The 16,875-nt window shown below is 37.6% G+C and overlaps 1 protein-coding gene across 1 annotated transcript in view; it reads left to right on the plus strand.

The window, feature by feature from the left end:
- Positions 1-16,875, plus strand: part of BMPR2 (bone morphogenetic protein receptor, type II (serine/threonine kinase)) — a 99,396-nt gene that overhangs the window by 68,517 nt on the left and 14,004 nt on the right. The window contains exons 5-8 of the mRNA XM_009890241.1: positions 8,922-9,032; positions 9,537-9,628; positions 11,668-11,898; positions 16,265-16,379. Of these exons, the coding sequence (XP_009888543.1) occupies positions 8,922-9,032; positions 9,537-9,628; positions 11,668-11,898; positions 16,265-16,379 (549 nt within the window). The remainder of the gene's footprint in view (positions 1-8,921; positions 9,033-9,536; positions 9,629-11,667; positions 11,899-16,264; positions 16,380-16,875) is intronic.

Here is a 16,875-nt window from a genome sequence, read left to right on the forward strand (position 1 = left end):
TTAGAAATTATGCTGAGGATGCCTGAACTCACAGAAGAAAAGGCAGAAAGAGAAGTTGTGTTGGGTTTTTAATCGGCTCAGGAATTACTTCTGTACAAACGTGACAAGCTGCTAATTCACTTCTCTGTATCTAGTCATCAAAGAGAAAGCCGTTAGGGATTGCATAACCCACTTCTCTGCCAAAGAAATTGCCACACATGCTTCATTTTTAGGTTTCATGTATCAGTACAGCCTTCAAAACAAACAAAAAAGACAAATCTAATACTCACAGTCTGGCTCTGGATGAGGTGCTTGGTGGCAGCCGGTACCTCAGAGGAGGACAGAGGCGCCAGAAGGGCTTCCACTCCTTGGACTGCCTGGCTGCAGGGGCAGCGAGGGAGCCCTCCTCTTCAAGACAAAGCCCAGAAAGCTCAAATCCAAACTGGATTTTCTGACAGCAGATTTTTAACGGGAGATCTGCCCACTGAAACTCTGCCATCATGAGTGACTGACTTCTAGCTGTAGCAGGATTCCTCTGGAGCATGTTATGGAAAATAAATTTTACAGCCCAAGTGTTATGGTGTTTGAGTCGTTTTCTGAGGAAGCAGACGGGATCTGTGATGCATGGTTGCCAGGTCGTGATGTTACGGCAAGGCTCATGAGAGTCTAGTTCATTCTTAGAGCCTAGGTTCCATACAGTGATGCGATTATGTGAAAAATGAATTAAAATTAATTAATTAATTAATAGCTCTCCTGATACGGAGAAAAACATGAAAAGATGCATCATAAAGGACACTTCTTGACACTAAGTATATAAGATTTTATGTAGAAAGTTAAAATCAAGCAAAAGTGATGATGCTAAGTGCAACATGGAAATATATTGGTGACTGTTTATATCTTTTCTTCAAATAATAGAATGATTGGAACTAACTGCAAATTTTCAGCTTCATCTAAGCCAATAGACTAGAAACCAGGGATTTGCTCTTAAGTCCAGGAAAAACATCCGTTTTCAGTTATTAAAGAAAATTGCCTTAGGTTTACTGGTTGGCAGGATTATCTTGCCAGAGTATTGCACCATGTCCTGCAAAAAATACAGTTCCCGTTGTGCTTTTCATCTGTGTGAGCACCGAGTGCTCAGTACTCTTCCATAGAAGTTTTCTTGCTAACTTCATTGTGCATTCAGGTGCCTCCAAAAATTGTATGTGAAATATTTTTCCTTACCTTAAATTTGGTTGAAGTATTGAAGGTGGTCAACATTGATAAGTATCAGATACATTTTATACTATCTTATTACAAAATTTGGACATGGATTTTAATTTATTAATAATTTGTCAAGCACTTACAGAAGGATGCAGCCTCACTTGAAATGTGTGGGCTCATGAATCAGAATTAGGATAATGGTTCTTTTAAAACATGCACTTATAAGAGCTTAGGTGAATGGCAAAAGTTGTTTAGGAAATGCTGTTTTTTTCACTTTCATCGTTCTCAGCTGTGCACAGGTTTAACGGAAAACTGGCATTACCTCCTGCTGGAGTTCATTGTAAAGGTCTGTAGAATATAACTTTAAGGTATTCTGACCTTGCTACTTCCAGCTTAACCCAAAATGTGGGGTTAAATGCATTTAGTTAAATTGGTGTAGAAGGCTGTGTGATTGGGATTCATTTTGCATATATGGAAGTCTGACCTGTGTCCGTGGTATCTCAAAGGCTGCTAACATATTTCCTTGTTACAAGTTCTCTACTTTTCTTTTTTCTTTCACATTGTCTTCCTTGCACTGAATGAATTTAAGATTTACTTAAAATAGTTTGAGTAGTTTTGGTATAGTGTTTGTATTGGAGGCTTTCTTGTCATTTGCTCTAGTGTCGTGAAGACTGAAGCCTCTTGCTGTGGGACAGTGGATCAGGAATGAGGTAGCGGTCAGTTGGTTGGAAAGAAATGTTGATTACTGTCCAGAAAAGAGGAGAAAAAAAGACCTGATGAGGTGTTTTGGTTTGGTTGGAATTTGCTGCTAGAATGCAGTAGGGATGAGGGGTTATTTTATACTTTGTGGAAGATTCCTAGGACATGTTTGGTATAAGCTATGTGTAGACAGAACAGAGAAACAGATTGTGATTGAGAGCTGTGGGCCCTTGGAAAAGATTGCTAATTGTATGTTTTTTCAAAGGACCCAGATCATACTGCTATCATGAAAGTTGTGCAGGGCCACTGTGAAAAGAAGTGCAACTTTAAAAGCAAGTAGAATTAATTATACTTGAAAAGTCTCTCTTCCAGTCTGCAGAGCATATTTGCAGTCATCTGCAGCTGAAGGCCATATTGCCCCCACACTTCAGCCCTCCATCTCGCGCTGCGTTGCTGACTGAACCGTAAGGTTTCCCTCATGCTTCTGATCTCATCCTCAGTATTGTTCAGATTCCGTAATGGAAAAGCAACTTCTGCAACAGATTGGCAATGAACATATTGAATCTATCACATCAAAGAAATAGTTGTAGGATGGCGTGAAGACTCTGCTTCTTTTTAAAGCGATCTGTATGGGCAGATCTTTGAGTCCCTGTGTAATTTTACTGACTTTGATCAGAGTCCATACAGCTGTAATTGTTTTGAAGAATCAGATGTTACTGTTGTGCTGTGAAGGTTAAAAGATGTTGTTTTCCTTATTTGCTGGAGACTACTTGGTGATTGCTACTTACTTGGTGATAAGGCAATTTAAATAAATACTAATATTTTGGTACTTACCAGCTGTAAGACCACTTGGCTTCTGGTATATTGATACCAGAAATTTTGTGGGAACATAGGTAATTATTTTTAAAACCTATTTCCTTTATATAGAATAATTGTATGTTTCTCTAAAATGTTTTTATACAATGCTTGTCTAAACTTAAATGCACACATATATTTTGTAGCATTATTTACTACTGTGTGACAGATACACAGCTGTGAGTCATTTGCATGAAGAGTAGGCAGATTTCTAAAAACAGAATGAAAAGCTTTAACAGCAATATAGAGATCTGGTGAAAATTTATGTGCAAATTTCCTTTATTATATGATCACCCCCATATAAATATATAGCACCGAAACAACATTTCAAAGCCTAATGTTTCATATTCAAACATCTAAAGTTTAGAAGGAAACAACATCATTGCTTGCACAGTTTCCTTGTGGGAGTTTGTGTTGTGATACAGCCTTTAATTATACAATCAAATTTTTCCCCATGGGATTCCTAGTTTTTCAGCATGGCTAACACTCCCTGCCTTTTCTCATGGCTGTCTTAAGATGTCTTATCGTAACAGTGATGTCTACAGTGTCCCAGGGAGCTCTTTGGCCATGGTGGTGTAGCACCTTTGGTATAGTGGTAGAGAGGAGTTTTCAGGACAGCTTTCAGCTGCTGTAAGGAGGCGGCTATCCTTCCTTCTCCTCATTTCCCATTCCATTCACGTCATACCTTGTAATTTTAGTAAAGTATCAGGGACAACAATCTGTTGAATGGTGAAGTAGGAAATGTGAAAACTCTGCATGGGTTCCTCACAGTTCATCAGCCAGGCTGGAATATTTTACCTTCACAGCGCAAACGTTGGTGCTTGAACTGATGCAGTAACATTAGTAGTGGTGGGTTAGTTGATGTTTTATCTGGAGCGGCCACAGAGGGAAGATATATTGAGGTGGGGAGAGCTAAGGGGATAGCTTTTGGAAGGTTTCACAGTATTTGCTGATGGGAAAGGAAGATGCAGGAATCGCGCATCGTCTTTCTGGCTCAGAGGGAAGAGTTCTGTATGTTTACAAACTCTTTTGGCGTTAGGTGTTGTTACCTGGTTTTGTCTCAGTTTTCTGATTTCTCAGAATGTTCTTTGATAGTAGGATAAATGCTAATTTTAAAGTATGGAAACGGGCAGCATGAAAGAGGCTTTCATTTTTGAAAGTTAAATTACAGGGAAATAAAAGAAGAAACTTTTTCAAGTATAGGCACAGATTGGAATACTTTTGCATTAATTAATATTACAAGGCTATGTTTATAGTGGGAAAGTTAATTTGAAGGAAAAATATCATTCCTCCTGATGCCATTAGCATTGTCAGCGTTCTTCGTTCTGTGTTGTTCCTGGGGAAGGTTAGGAGGGCAGCAGTAGACAACCTCCATGTGTAGCAATATGGAAGCTTAATTTAAAAAAAAATAATTTGCCAAAGATATTGTATAAGTGTTTGGAAACTATTAGGGCAGTGATGCCTGAGAGAAGAGAGAGAAATCTCTAATGTGGTAGAAGTGCCTGCAGAGAGTATCCAAAGTGCAGGGCTGGGTTCAGCCAGATGACTCACTTCTAACTGAGTACTAGAAGTGTTCCCCTTCACAGTTTTCTCTGAAATATGTTCTCAATTATTTATGTGTACCTTTGACAAAATTCTCTCCATACACAGGAGCTGCTGTACTCAGGTTTTTGGAACTCGAAAAAAAAGCTCTTTATCGACGGTGAGGTCAGGACGCTTCTGGGAACAGTGGCTTGTTGGTTACCAGCTGCTCCTCAGCCAGAAGGAGATCATCTCTGTTTTAATGAGTCATGCTTTGTTTCTTATTTAAAAAAAAAAAAAAAGACTGTTATACTATTTGCTGTGATATTTCTTTGTGACGGGATTGGTGGACTTCAGAAAAATGTTGACTAGTATCAGAATTACTGGCAGAAATGTTCAAGATAGAAGTGTGTATGTTCTGGGTGCCTTTTCAATGGCTACTTGAAGAATCAGTAGCCCTGTGAGTGGTGCTCTCCCTTTCCCATCCAAGTGGGATAAGAAGTTGGCTCTTAAGGTATTTTGGGCCTTACAACAGTTTCTGTTGGTTTTCATTTTTTGTTTTGGCAGATTTTGTTTTAGATCAGGGAGCCTAAGTGGAAGTTGGAATGAAAAACCTCACATATAAATAGCAGTGAAACAAACAACTATGCTAACCTCTGCTTTCAGTTACAGTAACATAAACTTGAGGAAGCTTTGCCGATATCTTCTGCACGCAAGTGTAGGTAGAGTTTGGCTCAGTGGTCAACTCCTTAATCATTGGATTTTCTAGAGTCTGCAGCTAATTCTGCTCAGCATATGCTATTGGGGTTTTTTTGTGCTGTAGGTTGGCTTGGGAATAATATTGAGATAGCAGTGTTCCCGGTCTGAAATTTGAAGCTGGTGTTGGACAGTTTGTTTTTAGTTCGTTTTGTGTTTGTCACTAAAGAAATACCCAAATACTGGCAACGATCCCAAAAACTCAAATGAGATTATTGAATAGTAGTTATGTGTGTTTAAAGTCAGTTTGTGCTATGACATGATGAAAAAATACTGAAGCTGTAGGGCAGGTTGTCTTGTCATTGTAAATAAACTTTAAAAGCAGAGTCTGCTGATTTGGGGATGGGGTTGTTAACAGTATCAGACCAACAAAGTCTTACTTCAGAAAATTTTGTCTGTGCTCTGTGATGCATCTGGAGCAACTGTAGGAAGCGTAATACCAACTAAACTTTTGTATTGAATTTGCTAATCTTAAGCAGTTGTGGTTGTTTCAGACAGGACTATAAGTTAATGGAAGAAAACATGAAAATAAGCTTTCATATGTGTGCATTTTACATTCTTGTTTAAAAAGTGCCTTGCTTAAAAGTAATTACTTTTATTGACCCACACTGATGCGCCTTTTGTTGAGTTAGTTAAAACACATCTCCAAATAATACCAAGAAAAATATAGCTTGTCTGTGTATGTATGTGTGTGTATATATATATATATATAACAATAAGTATTATTTTACTTAAAAGTAGATAAAAGAGGAAATAAGAGATCCTCTCTGGTTTTGGCTTTGCTAGCGTTTTTCATCTAAGTGTTTAAAGGAAAGTCAGCTGCTGGCGGAAAAGGCTAAAGATGAAATATATCCAAAGAAAGAGATGGATTGAAAAAATGCATTAGTTAGAGTCTAGTTAAGTTTTGGAAGGTTTTAAAACTGGGTCAATAGGTAATACATCCTTTTTACTCTATTTCAGAAAGATCAATAATCTGGCAACACCAAAAGTTATTAGTCATACAAAGCAGATAGAGTGCAGGTAGAAATAATACTTTTAGTGGGGTTCTGGGGTCATCTGGGCTTTTTGTCATTGTGTTTGTTTTATGCTTTTCTTTTTATATAGATTAACAGGTAAAAGATAGTAAAATTGTCCTTGCTGGGAAATTACTAGCCATCATAGGCAGCGTTTTACCCACTCATTGTGTTTTGAGCTGCACATTACCACTCATTGAGATGTTCAGTTACCCTTATTAAGAAATTTATATTTATTCTTAAATTTACAAATGTTGCTCAACAACCTGACAATAGTAACTCACACTGTAGGACTGACTTGGCTGTTGGAATGTTGACAATGTTATTTTAAAATGTTTATAGGAATTAAAAATTGGTTCAAGAGAAGCCAATTTAAGATTTAAGAATTGGCTCTGCTTAAAAAAAAAAAAAAAAAAAACAAAAAAAAACAAAAACAAAACAAAAAACCAACGTTCTTTTCTGTTGAAGGCCAGGGAAGCTCTTTGAGGTTACCTGGCGGCTGCACAGCTACCCACTAAAGAGAAAATCCCCCAGAGGTGATGGTCTATCAATGAACAAGAAAGCAAGGATCATTTTTCTCTGCATGTTTTTCTACTGCTGATCGGCACAAAATGGTGTTATTTGGAGATTTTCTAGTAGCTCTTCAGCCTGCATAATGCCACCATTCACGGGCTTCTAATGGGAGAAAGTGCAAGTGTGCCAATGCAGGCAGAGCTGCTTGAATAACCCTGTTGCTCAGGATGCCCTCGCCCTGGGCCATGCTGGGAGTGGAGGAACAGCAAAAATCCTGTTCCAGGGCAGAGGAGGGCCCTCACGATGGAGGCGTGTTGTTAACCCTTTGGTTGTAAAAAGAACTAAAGGAGAGCAGTCAAACTTAGGCATAGATAGCATTTGGCAAACAGTGGTGGAAGCGATTACTGTGTATTTAGCAATGGAAAGGATGTAAATGGCTGCACCCTTAGTTGTGGAGTCAAAGAAAGTATGGCTGAGACTATAGCAAAAAAGTTCAGCCCTTCAAAACCTCCATTTTCCTAGTGCATGCTAGGTGCTGTCTTGTACTAATGCAGAAAACACCACATTTAATGTATATTTTAAAAGATAAGCCGGTAAAATGTAAATTCCATTCACAAAAATATGAAAGTCAAAATTATGATTTCCCTGCCAGCAATTATTCAGCTTCTTATACTTCTGTAATATTTCATGCAGCTTTGTATGATGTAAGTTTCCTTTATGATGTTGTGTTTTTTAATATATATGTATGTATATGTTTTCAATTGATAATTTAAATGAGAATTGTAACATGTATCTTTTAATCTTCTCGCAATGGAAGTCACAACTCTTGTTCCACCGTACAGTGCTCTGTGGCAATAGCTTATTTTCTTAGTGAAATTTATTTTACTAAAAACAGTAATGAGGGTATTTCTTTTGGTGGAACAAATGTAAATTTGATGGTGTCATGATTATCACAAGCTCCCTCTTACTTAAAGGGTTTATCAGATATGAGCTGCATGTTATTTTTGGTGGGTGATTTTTCACATACTTCTGTTACAGCTGAAACTCTCGTATTTTGTTTTACCAGCTTTTTATTATTTCCTCTTACCATTATGGTTTTGTAGAAATGGAAGCTGTTGTCTTTTGAATTTGCTTTCTCTTCTTATCTGGTTCTCTTGTGTCTGTCCGCACTGGGAATTGGAATAAGTGAATCATGTTTAATTTCTTTTAAATGCAGTTCAAGCCAAGTGAATTTGTCAGTTTATTCAGCTAGTGTGGAGTGGGATAAATTGTATTCCAGTCTCACTTAAAAACTTACCCAATGTTTAAGCCTTGTGTGCATTATATATTTTGTGGTTTTAGCATAGTTAGGCCTCATTACAGTCTTTTAAGGAGTACTTTTAGCAATATATAAGACAGGTTTAAACATAGTTCCCAAACTTGGTTCTGAAGCCAAAGTAAATGAGGTCTTGTAGTGCCACATTCCAGTGATTCTGACATCAGAGGAGTATCTGCAGTAATAAATTTTTATATTAAAGTGGCTGAATTTTTATATGCCTGCAAGAAGCAAGACTGGGGTCTGACGTGGAAAAGCATTAAGCTAACTATCTAAGACACTAACAATTTTTTTCATGAAAACTTCTTCCCCCTCTGGGGAGAAAAAAAAAAAAGAAAAAGAAAGATACTTACCTTTTGACAAAAATCAAATGTTATTTTTAAAAAAGCTCAGTAAAACTAGTTATTTAATATTTTGTTCAGTGTTTTATTGTTGTGTCAGGTTTCTTGATACTCTGCTGCAGTCTGTGGAGATGTCTCTGTCTTTTTGTGAATTAAGGAGTGAGAATTGTGCTAAAAATTACCTGAGTGCTGACACAAAACAAATTAAAACCCCAAAGTATTTTGACAATATTTGCACAAATGGACTTGTGTCCAATGTATGTTCATCACATTTGTGCCATTATTAGCAAACTTTTTTGAGATTTTCATTCTGGAAAAAATTGTTAAAAAAAACCCCAAACTTGTAAAGGTTACAAAGCTGATTCAGGCAGGAATCCAGGAAACTGGATTAAGGCACAGAGAGCAGAGCAGGACTGCATCAACTTGGCGTTGCATGGCTGGGCTGAACTTTGCCAGCTAGAAAGAAGATTCACTTTCTGCTGTTGGTGCCTCTCTCTATGGTGGCAAGGGAAGACTGGGAAAAACTGCCAATGAATGTGCATTTAGCTGTGTTTGAGCTGATCAGCTATTTTGCCATCCCTAGATTTTAAGAGGAAAAAGAGTTTAGTGCAATGCTTTACAAGCCAGAGTACAGTTTTTTCCCCTGTTGTTGTAATAACAATTACATGTTTTATAGTGCTGATTCTTTCAAATTTATAATTAAAGAGTCTTCATCTTGTTTTCTTTCAGATTCTTCTCATTCTTTTCATCGAGATGAGACTATAGTTATTGCCCTTGCATCTGTGTCTGTACTGGCTGTTTTGATTGCTGCTCTGTTCTTTGGGTACAGGATGCTTGCAGGTAGGGTTTGACAATCTTTTTTTTTTTTTTTAATTGTTCTTTTGACTATTGCTCAGTTATATTTATGTCTTCTGTTCTCCCCAGTCCCTATTATATGTTGGCACATAATGCTCCCGCTTCTCCTCTCAGATGCTTTACGGTGATATCCCTTTCATAACAGTTCAGAAAGACTTATGATTTCTCCAAGCTGGCATTTTGGGACCTGTTTTTCTTGAACAAATCCTCTGCTTAAATGAGGTTATGAACATGCTTTATAGTTATCGCCAGTGACATTCAGTTATCAAAATAGTTGTGTAGAAGACAGTAGCCTTAAGTTTGTAGCTGTCGGCACCTTCACTGCTGATTTTGCTGACTCTGAGAAGATTTTACAGGATTCCTTTTTATTTCTTGTGTCCTTGCCTACGATATGTATTTCTGCCAAGTCCCAGGTAAGTTGTATTGTTTTCACTTGTAGCGCAGCGAAAAAAGGAAACTGTCTAATGCCCTCCCCACCCCCTTCCACAGGAGACCGTAAACAAGGTTTGCACAGTATGAACATGATGGAGGCAGCAGCATCAGAGCCCTCATTGGATCTGGATAATCTAAAGCTGTTGGAGGTAAATGTTCAACTCTGTTTCTTAATCTTCATTTTTATTCAAAGTTACACTTGTGGTCATATCACCTCCCAGGTATAGTTACAGAAATAAATGTATCAGTGCTCCTGTAATGTTTTCTTCTAAATCATAGTTTAAAGAAAGAAAGAAAGAAAAAAGGTTACAGCAGTTACATTTTGCCTGGTGTTGTTAGTAGTACTGTTGGCAATATCTAGAACATGTTCTGCCTTGAGAAGAAAATACTAAACACTGGGGGAGATTGGGATGTGCTATATTTCAGCATTGCATCAAAAGATCCATCTTTTTGCTTGACGCTGGTCGCTTTAAGTACAGTATCCTACCGTAGTCATTTGAAATGCTTTAGTAACACTCTTGGAATATAGAATTTACTGCAGATAGGGCAGTATATGTCGATAGTGGTGTATTTATATATAGTCATTCTTCACAGTGGGGTATTCTCTATCTCCATGGCAACTAGAGGCCAACCAGAACTTTCTACTCAGCTTGGTATTAGATGTATAATCAGAAAACTGCAAAATGTTATGCTTGCAATTGGTATGCTTGATAGAACTTATGCCATTTGTAAAAGCTTGTAGCCGGAAATATATCAATAGAATGACTGAGAGAGATTAAGGGAGTGGTACTATTCCTCATTTTGCCCATTAGAAATCCCACCTAGAGATGCAGGCTGCAGACACGTAGTCCCCGCTGCAGTGTGGTCTGGGCAAACGGTGACAACAGACTAACCAGCAAAGAAGCTTGGGTGCCTTCTGCCAACAAAAAAGTACTTGAGGCAGAGTTTAAAAGAGTATAAGGATGTATATTGTAGAAGTGTGCAAAGCCCCAGAAGTAATTACTTGTGCTGATATGCAGTCTAGGAAAAAGCATCAACTTTGTTGGTGGAGGGATTGGCTATGGTGTCTTCTGTCCTCTTTATTAAATCCTAAGGAGCTGACTCCTCACCCCTAGTCATAGGGTGTTGCAGAACAAATTGCCTTGACCTGTGTTTGTCTTTTCACATCTGTGGGTAGAATGCATTCCAGGTTTGTACCGTGAAGTGACTTGCTGCTGCTTTGCGATCCACTGACATGGAAAGACTGACAAATGGAAAGTCTGTCTGTTAAATGGTACTCTATTTTTGAAAAACTTTCCTGTTATATTATTTTATCATCTTGAGAAGCATTACTTTTGTAATCCCTTCTGCTTTCCCTTCCTCCTCCATTTGTAAGTATTTAAAAAGTAAAAAGATACTGGTCCATGAAATCCTTACAGTTTCATATCTAGGTCTTCCTGAAAATTATTTGAATGAAATAGATGCTTACATTCGTACATAGTTAGAATTTTTTTGTGCTTTAGAAACTAGGACTCTTCCTGAAGGTGGTCCTACGTTTTGGTTTAGAGTAGAGATTGCATCTTTCTTCAGTTGCCATGGAGATGGGAAAGGCTGTTCTGTGAAGACTGTCTAACATAGTGGGGGCTAGAATAAAGATTCACAGGTACTAAGGAATTAATTATTCCTTTCTGTTAAAACCTGTTTATCTCTTTTGGTATCTACTTTGCACTACAAATGCATATATCGTTTACTACTAACCTAAAAGGCACAGCTTCTAAAGCTATCCTAAATCTAAAATATTTAGCTTAGTGTCTGTGATCTCTGGAGTCAATTAAAATTGATCACAGAAAAGCTGTAAGCGTTTAGCAGGCAAAAGTTTAGTAAAAGAATTAGCAGCACAAAACACATGGATGTTATTGATTCTGTATGTAAAATGGCTGAATAGATTATTTGTGATTTATTTACTGGGTATTCAGACTAGTGATCAATTTAGTAAGATCTAAGTTGGCTTGTGCTGAGGTTTCTAGCTCCAATATAGCTTTTATGACAGCATTCTAATTCTGGTTTTCAATACGAAATATGCACAATGTTCACTATTTTTTACAGTGTAAGTCAGTATTAAAGTTGGCGTACAATCTTTGTAGAGTGAAAACTTGGATTTTGTCTTCATTTATTATTTAGTGAACTAATTATTTAAATTTTTTTGCAGTTGATTGGCCGGGGACGATATGGAGCAGTGTATAAAGGCTCCCTAGATGAACGTCCAGTTGCTGTGAAAGTATTTTCTTTTGCTAATCGTCAGAACTTTGTCAATGAGAGGAACATTTACAGGATTCCGTTGATGGAACATGACAATATCGCCCGCTTCATTGTGGGGGATGAGAGATTCACTGCGGATGGCCGTATGGAATATTTATTGGTGATGGAATATTACCCCAATGTAAGTGCTTCAAAGAAATCACAGAATCACAGAATGGTGAGGGTTGGAAGGGACCTCTGGAGATCATCTAGTCCAACCCCCCTGCCAGAGCAGGGTCACCTACAACAGGTTGCACAGGACGGCATCCAGGCGGGTTTTGAATGTCTCCAGAGTGGGAGACTCCACCACCTCTCTGGGCAGCCTGTTCCAGTGCTCCACTACCCTCAAAGTAAAGAAGTTCCTTCTCATGTTAAGATGGAACTTCCTATGTTCAAGTTTATGCCCATTACCCCTCGTCCTATCACTGGGCGCCACTGAAAAAAGACCGCTCCCATCCCCCTGGCATCCTCCCATAAATCAATTGGATTGGTTTAGATTCCTAAGAATAGCCACGGAAAAAGGATGTACTTTAGTATTTGCCGGTGTTTTTCATTGCTTCTTCTTGCACAGTAATGTAAAAATAATCCATATAAATTACAATTTTAATGAACCTTAGTGTCGTTTACTGTAATACCCTTTAAGATTTCCCAGTTAGTGCTGCCAAATGTAGTCTTACAAATTCTTAGCTGTAGTATTTGCTCTTGGTTATGGTGCAGGTTTTTTTAGTCAACTGTGCAGTATTCAAGGATAGAATTTGAAGAGTTGTTTTTACATAAAAATAATTGAATAAATTTAAAACTTCTTAGTTTTAAGACATGGTATCTCTGTTGCGGTAGATATGACCTCACTCTGTAGCTGTAAATGGTGAGGTTTTTTTACAATGAAACATAATAGATCCAATATTGTTGTCAAACTGGTTTGTGGTACTATAAATCATGTTGGCTTTTTGTCTTGTTATCTTCTTTAAAGCTTTCTGTGGCATACCATATTTATTTTGCTGTACCATATATTGATGATCTAGGACAAGTCTTAAGAAGGCAGCCTTACTTTCCAGAACCATGTCTTTAAATCTCCTTAGCTAACTGAATGCTTACATCCCTCAAATTCATTAATTTGAGTTCCTGATGCTGTGTTTGTGTGTGTACACATGCATAGAAACAAAAAAGTTTTAAAACCACACAACATAAATGTGAATTGCTTTCATGAAAAATTGTAACATGTAACGTATATGGGGGTTATATATATGAAAATGCAGAAAAAATACATTTCATAATTTATCTTGGGGGTTTTTTTTGCTTGTGTATGGGAAAGGACTTTAACTGTTCGTTTAAATAATTTTTTTAATGAGCTTTTTGGTCTTGAGTAAGTGAACTCATATTGTATTTCCTCCAGTGCGTAAAGGTGATAGCTGAAGCCTGATTTGTTATGGGGACAGTAGGACAAAAGCTGCTTATTCAAGTAGCAAAAAGAAACAGAACAGTAATAAATAGCAGTAATGATGGCCTGTCTTAGGGTGGTTTAGGCTCTATGGATATGCTTGTGTTGAAAGTTAAATGCATACATGTATATAAATATCTAAACATATATGCAAATTTAAGGCAACATAGCACTTCACAAATGTATAAAGAGTGTCTTAACTGAAACTTTTAAGTGAGAACACACTTTATCATGTCAGCTTATAAGAGATGGGTATCTAAGAAGAGATTGCAGAGACTAGAAACAACTGTAGAAAAAGTTCAGTTGTGCCTATTCCAGATGGAGAGTGGCAAAACATGTCAGCTATGGCTTGCTCTGGCAGAGTAGGCTTATTTTCAACTAATTGAGTTAAGTGAAATCAAGTAAGTATTCTGCTCCTGGGAGGGCAGAGCATAACTGTCTTAACAGGTGACCTGGTTTTGCTGTTTTCTTGAATGAAAGGATTTTCAGCTGAAATGTAATTTGATTGAAAATTGTGTCTTGTTACTTATATAAACAGGATCTGGTAACAATCTGATTAAATGCACAGATGAGGCTTATGACATCGTATTATCATATTCTTTCTCAATATGGTATTAAGAAGAGCAAGATTAGTCTAAAATCAATCCACTGGTGGTTTGGAAGTCATTGGAAAAAGTGCACAGCAGGTGTAATTAATGCACAGCGTGATCTTTAATTCAGTGAGCAGATGTTCTGCTGTATGTGGAGCTAACAGCAGAGAAGGAACCCTGCTGTGGCAGCCCTACTAAAAGAGAATTGCACTGTTCATACTGGAGCCCTAAATCTTATTTCAATAAGGAGTAACCCATACAACGTGTGCAGGTGAAATACTCCCCATCCAAAACATCGTTCTCCTTCGAAAGACTTTCCTTCTTGGAAGTAGGAACAGACAAACCAGAACATCGTTATTGGTGTTGCCTCAGTGAAAGCAAGACAGGTTGGTCTGACCCAAATTATGTTATTATTCAAACATGCCTTCAGACCAAAGAAAGTAGGTGAGCAAGTAATAAAAGGAGAGATACATGCACTTATCAATCAACATGCTGTTCTGATGGGACTCTGAGGTGTGACCGGTGAATAAGCAGTAAGTTGCAAGGGATGACATAGTAGGAAACATGGGATAGCAACAGAATTGTCCCCCCAGTAATCAGACACTCGTGTCTTTTTAGAACAATGGAAAAATTGTTGTAAAACACATAGTAGAATCTTGTGATTGTTAAAAGAAAAACATCGATTTTATCAAAAGTCATAATCAGAACAAATGTCCCCAGTTTAACAAGTAACTCATGACTCTGACAAGAATAATCTCAATTACAAATATCTATCTCTCTCTCTCCAGATTTTTACTAAAAAATTTCCTGGTTGTCATTTATATTGAACTTCACTAAAAGCATAAAAACACAGCCTTCAGCCAGCTTAAAAAATACCTGGTGGCTAGCAAGCTCTGCAGCAGAAAGATCTTGAAGTTGGTTTGAGGTCTTTATACAGTGAGTGTTTCCCAGTCACACCATGACAGCAATCCTGTGGCCTCCGTTAGAATGGGCTGGAATCTCAACCCACTAAGCTAAGAAAATCCATTACTGCACCGAAGTTGCTGGCAGTTGGAGGCTAATAAGAGTGTTTTTATTTCTTAAAAAGCTTTAAACAATAAGAAAAAAATGTAAAATTCTTTAACTCATTTTTAGGTGGATTCTCCGTTTTTGTTTGGTTTTTTTTTTTTTATTACCTAAATCTACATGAAGTTCATATAACAGCATTTTAAACAATGGGGGGAAAAAATGCCCAGGTGAACCTGTATGAGTGACATTTGGTCTGTGTTTTCACCGAGGAGGTTATCTGTTTGTGGATTCCTTGCTCTGTGCCGGCTAAGTTTGGAAAACTATAAGGTTTTTGTAATTCTGTTAAGAAGTGTTGAGAACTTGGGTTTAGTTTTAGCATTGGATAAAAAAATATGTCTAACACTTTGGTCATTTTAAATTATCGTATCTATGTGCCTTCATCTGAACTGTGCATGCATTACAAACCTGAATGTTGACTCAAATGGCACGTGCCAGATTTTTTTGAACCAAATGTTACATAACTAATTTTGCAGTAAAGTGTTTTTAGTTGCGGCTGATAAGATGTTACATGTTGGTGCATCTTTAGGATTACAGATTTCAATAGGCAAAACCAGGGTAGTTTGTAGTCATAAATAAACATTATATTGTAATATGTATGCAGAGACAGCTGAATGGCTTGTTCTTTGTGCACAGGGATTTAGTTTCTTTAATCAGAGTATATTGTCGTTGGGGACTATGTGCATAAAAACTGCCCAAAGGTGTCATAGTTGGGAGGATCTGGCTCTTCGTTCAGATAGCAGTCTCAGTTTCTAGAATATCTTAGTATCATAACTGACGCCCTTCTGGTTGTCTTGGAGATTCCACCACAAATTACTAAAATCCCCCATATTTCACATTTAACTTCTTATTCAAGAAAAGAGGAGCATGACATCCTTTTTTTCCTGTTTCTTCAGTGCGTGTGGACTTGCTCCTATTCTGAATTACCTTTGGGGTTCTTTTTGTTTTCATATATAAATAGATTGTAATAGGGGAGATGCCAGTGAGAGATGTTGAATATTCTTCTGTAAGTAAGTAATGGTTTAAAGATCACTGTTTAGTAACCCAGGCTATTATGTCTGCAGTTAACCTTTCTTCTGTTGTTGAACAAGATATTTTCAAAGAATAAATGAAGTGCATGCTATGCTTTTGTTTTATAATTAACATAATTATTCCTAAAGGTAGTCCCTGTTATTTTGTGATAAATATTGTGTTCTATTTCTTTAGATAAACCAAATGACAGCACTAGAAATTAGTGAAACTTTGGCCCAATTTTGTGTTTTAGAACACCTGGGTGAACACAGAAGCAGTTGCAGGATTACACCTTTCAGGAGAAATGGATAAAACTGACTTTCCTAAAGATTTTGAGTCATTGAAATGGTTTTAATCCAGTATTTATGTTTTGGTGTTAGCTTTGTTGTTTGTTTATTTTTTAGGGTTCTTTGTGCAAATATTTGAGTCTCCACACAAGTGACTGGGTGAGCTCCTGTCGTTTGGCACACTCAATAACTAGGGGCTTGGCGTACCTGCACACGGAGCTACCTCGAGGAGGTAAGGCCAGAAGGGGATGCCAAGATGTTCAAGATACTCTTTATTTCTATCACATAGTAGATTCCTGCCTTTTTTTCTTCTCCGTGACAGTACGGTAAGCGGGAAACGATGAAAGCAAATAGACGTTGCTCAGAACTTCTGACGTGTTCTTTCCTTCTGAACAATCTCATTTTGTGGGCTGTGTCTGTGATGCTTCTGTGAAAACATGGAGTAGGAGCCAGCAGAGCCCCAGAGAAAGGCAAGAGGAGGCAGCAGAGTTGTGTGGTGCTGCTGTATCATGGCAACAGATTACTGAAGACCTGAAGCACTGGATGTCTGTCTGGCAGAGAGCAAACAGATGGGGTGCTCTGTTTGTTTTTGCAGTTCAGACACAAATCACCAAAGCAATTTTTAGTTTGTGTGTGAACTGTATACACAAATAATTCAATCTTCTAACTCCACTGTAGTTTTATTTATCATATCTCTTAATTTTTGTCTAAGGGTGTGGGCCTGGTCT

The sequence above is a fragment of the Charadrius vociferus genome, unplaced genomic scaffold, assembly GCF_000708025.1.
Source record: "Charadrius vociferus isolate BGI_N301 unplaced genomic scaffold, ASM70802v2 scaffold147, whole genome shotgun sequence".
NCBI lineage: Eukaryota > Metazoa > Chordata > Aves > Charadriiformes > Charadriidae > Charadrius > Charadrius vociferus.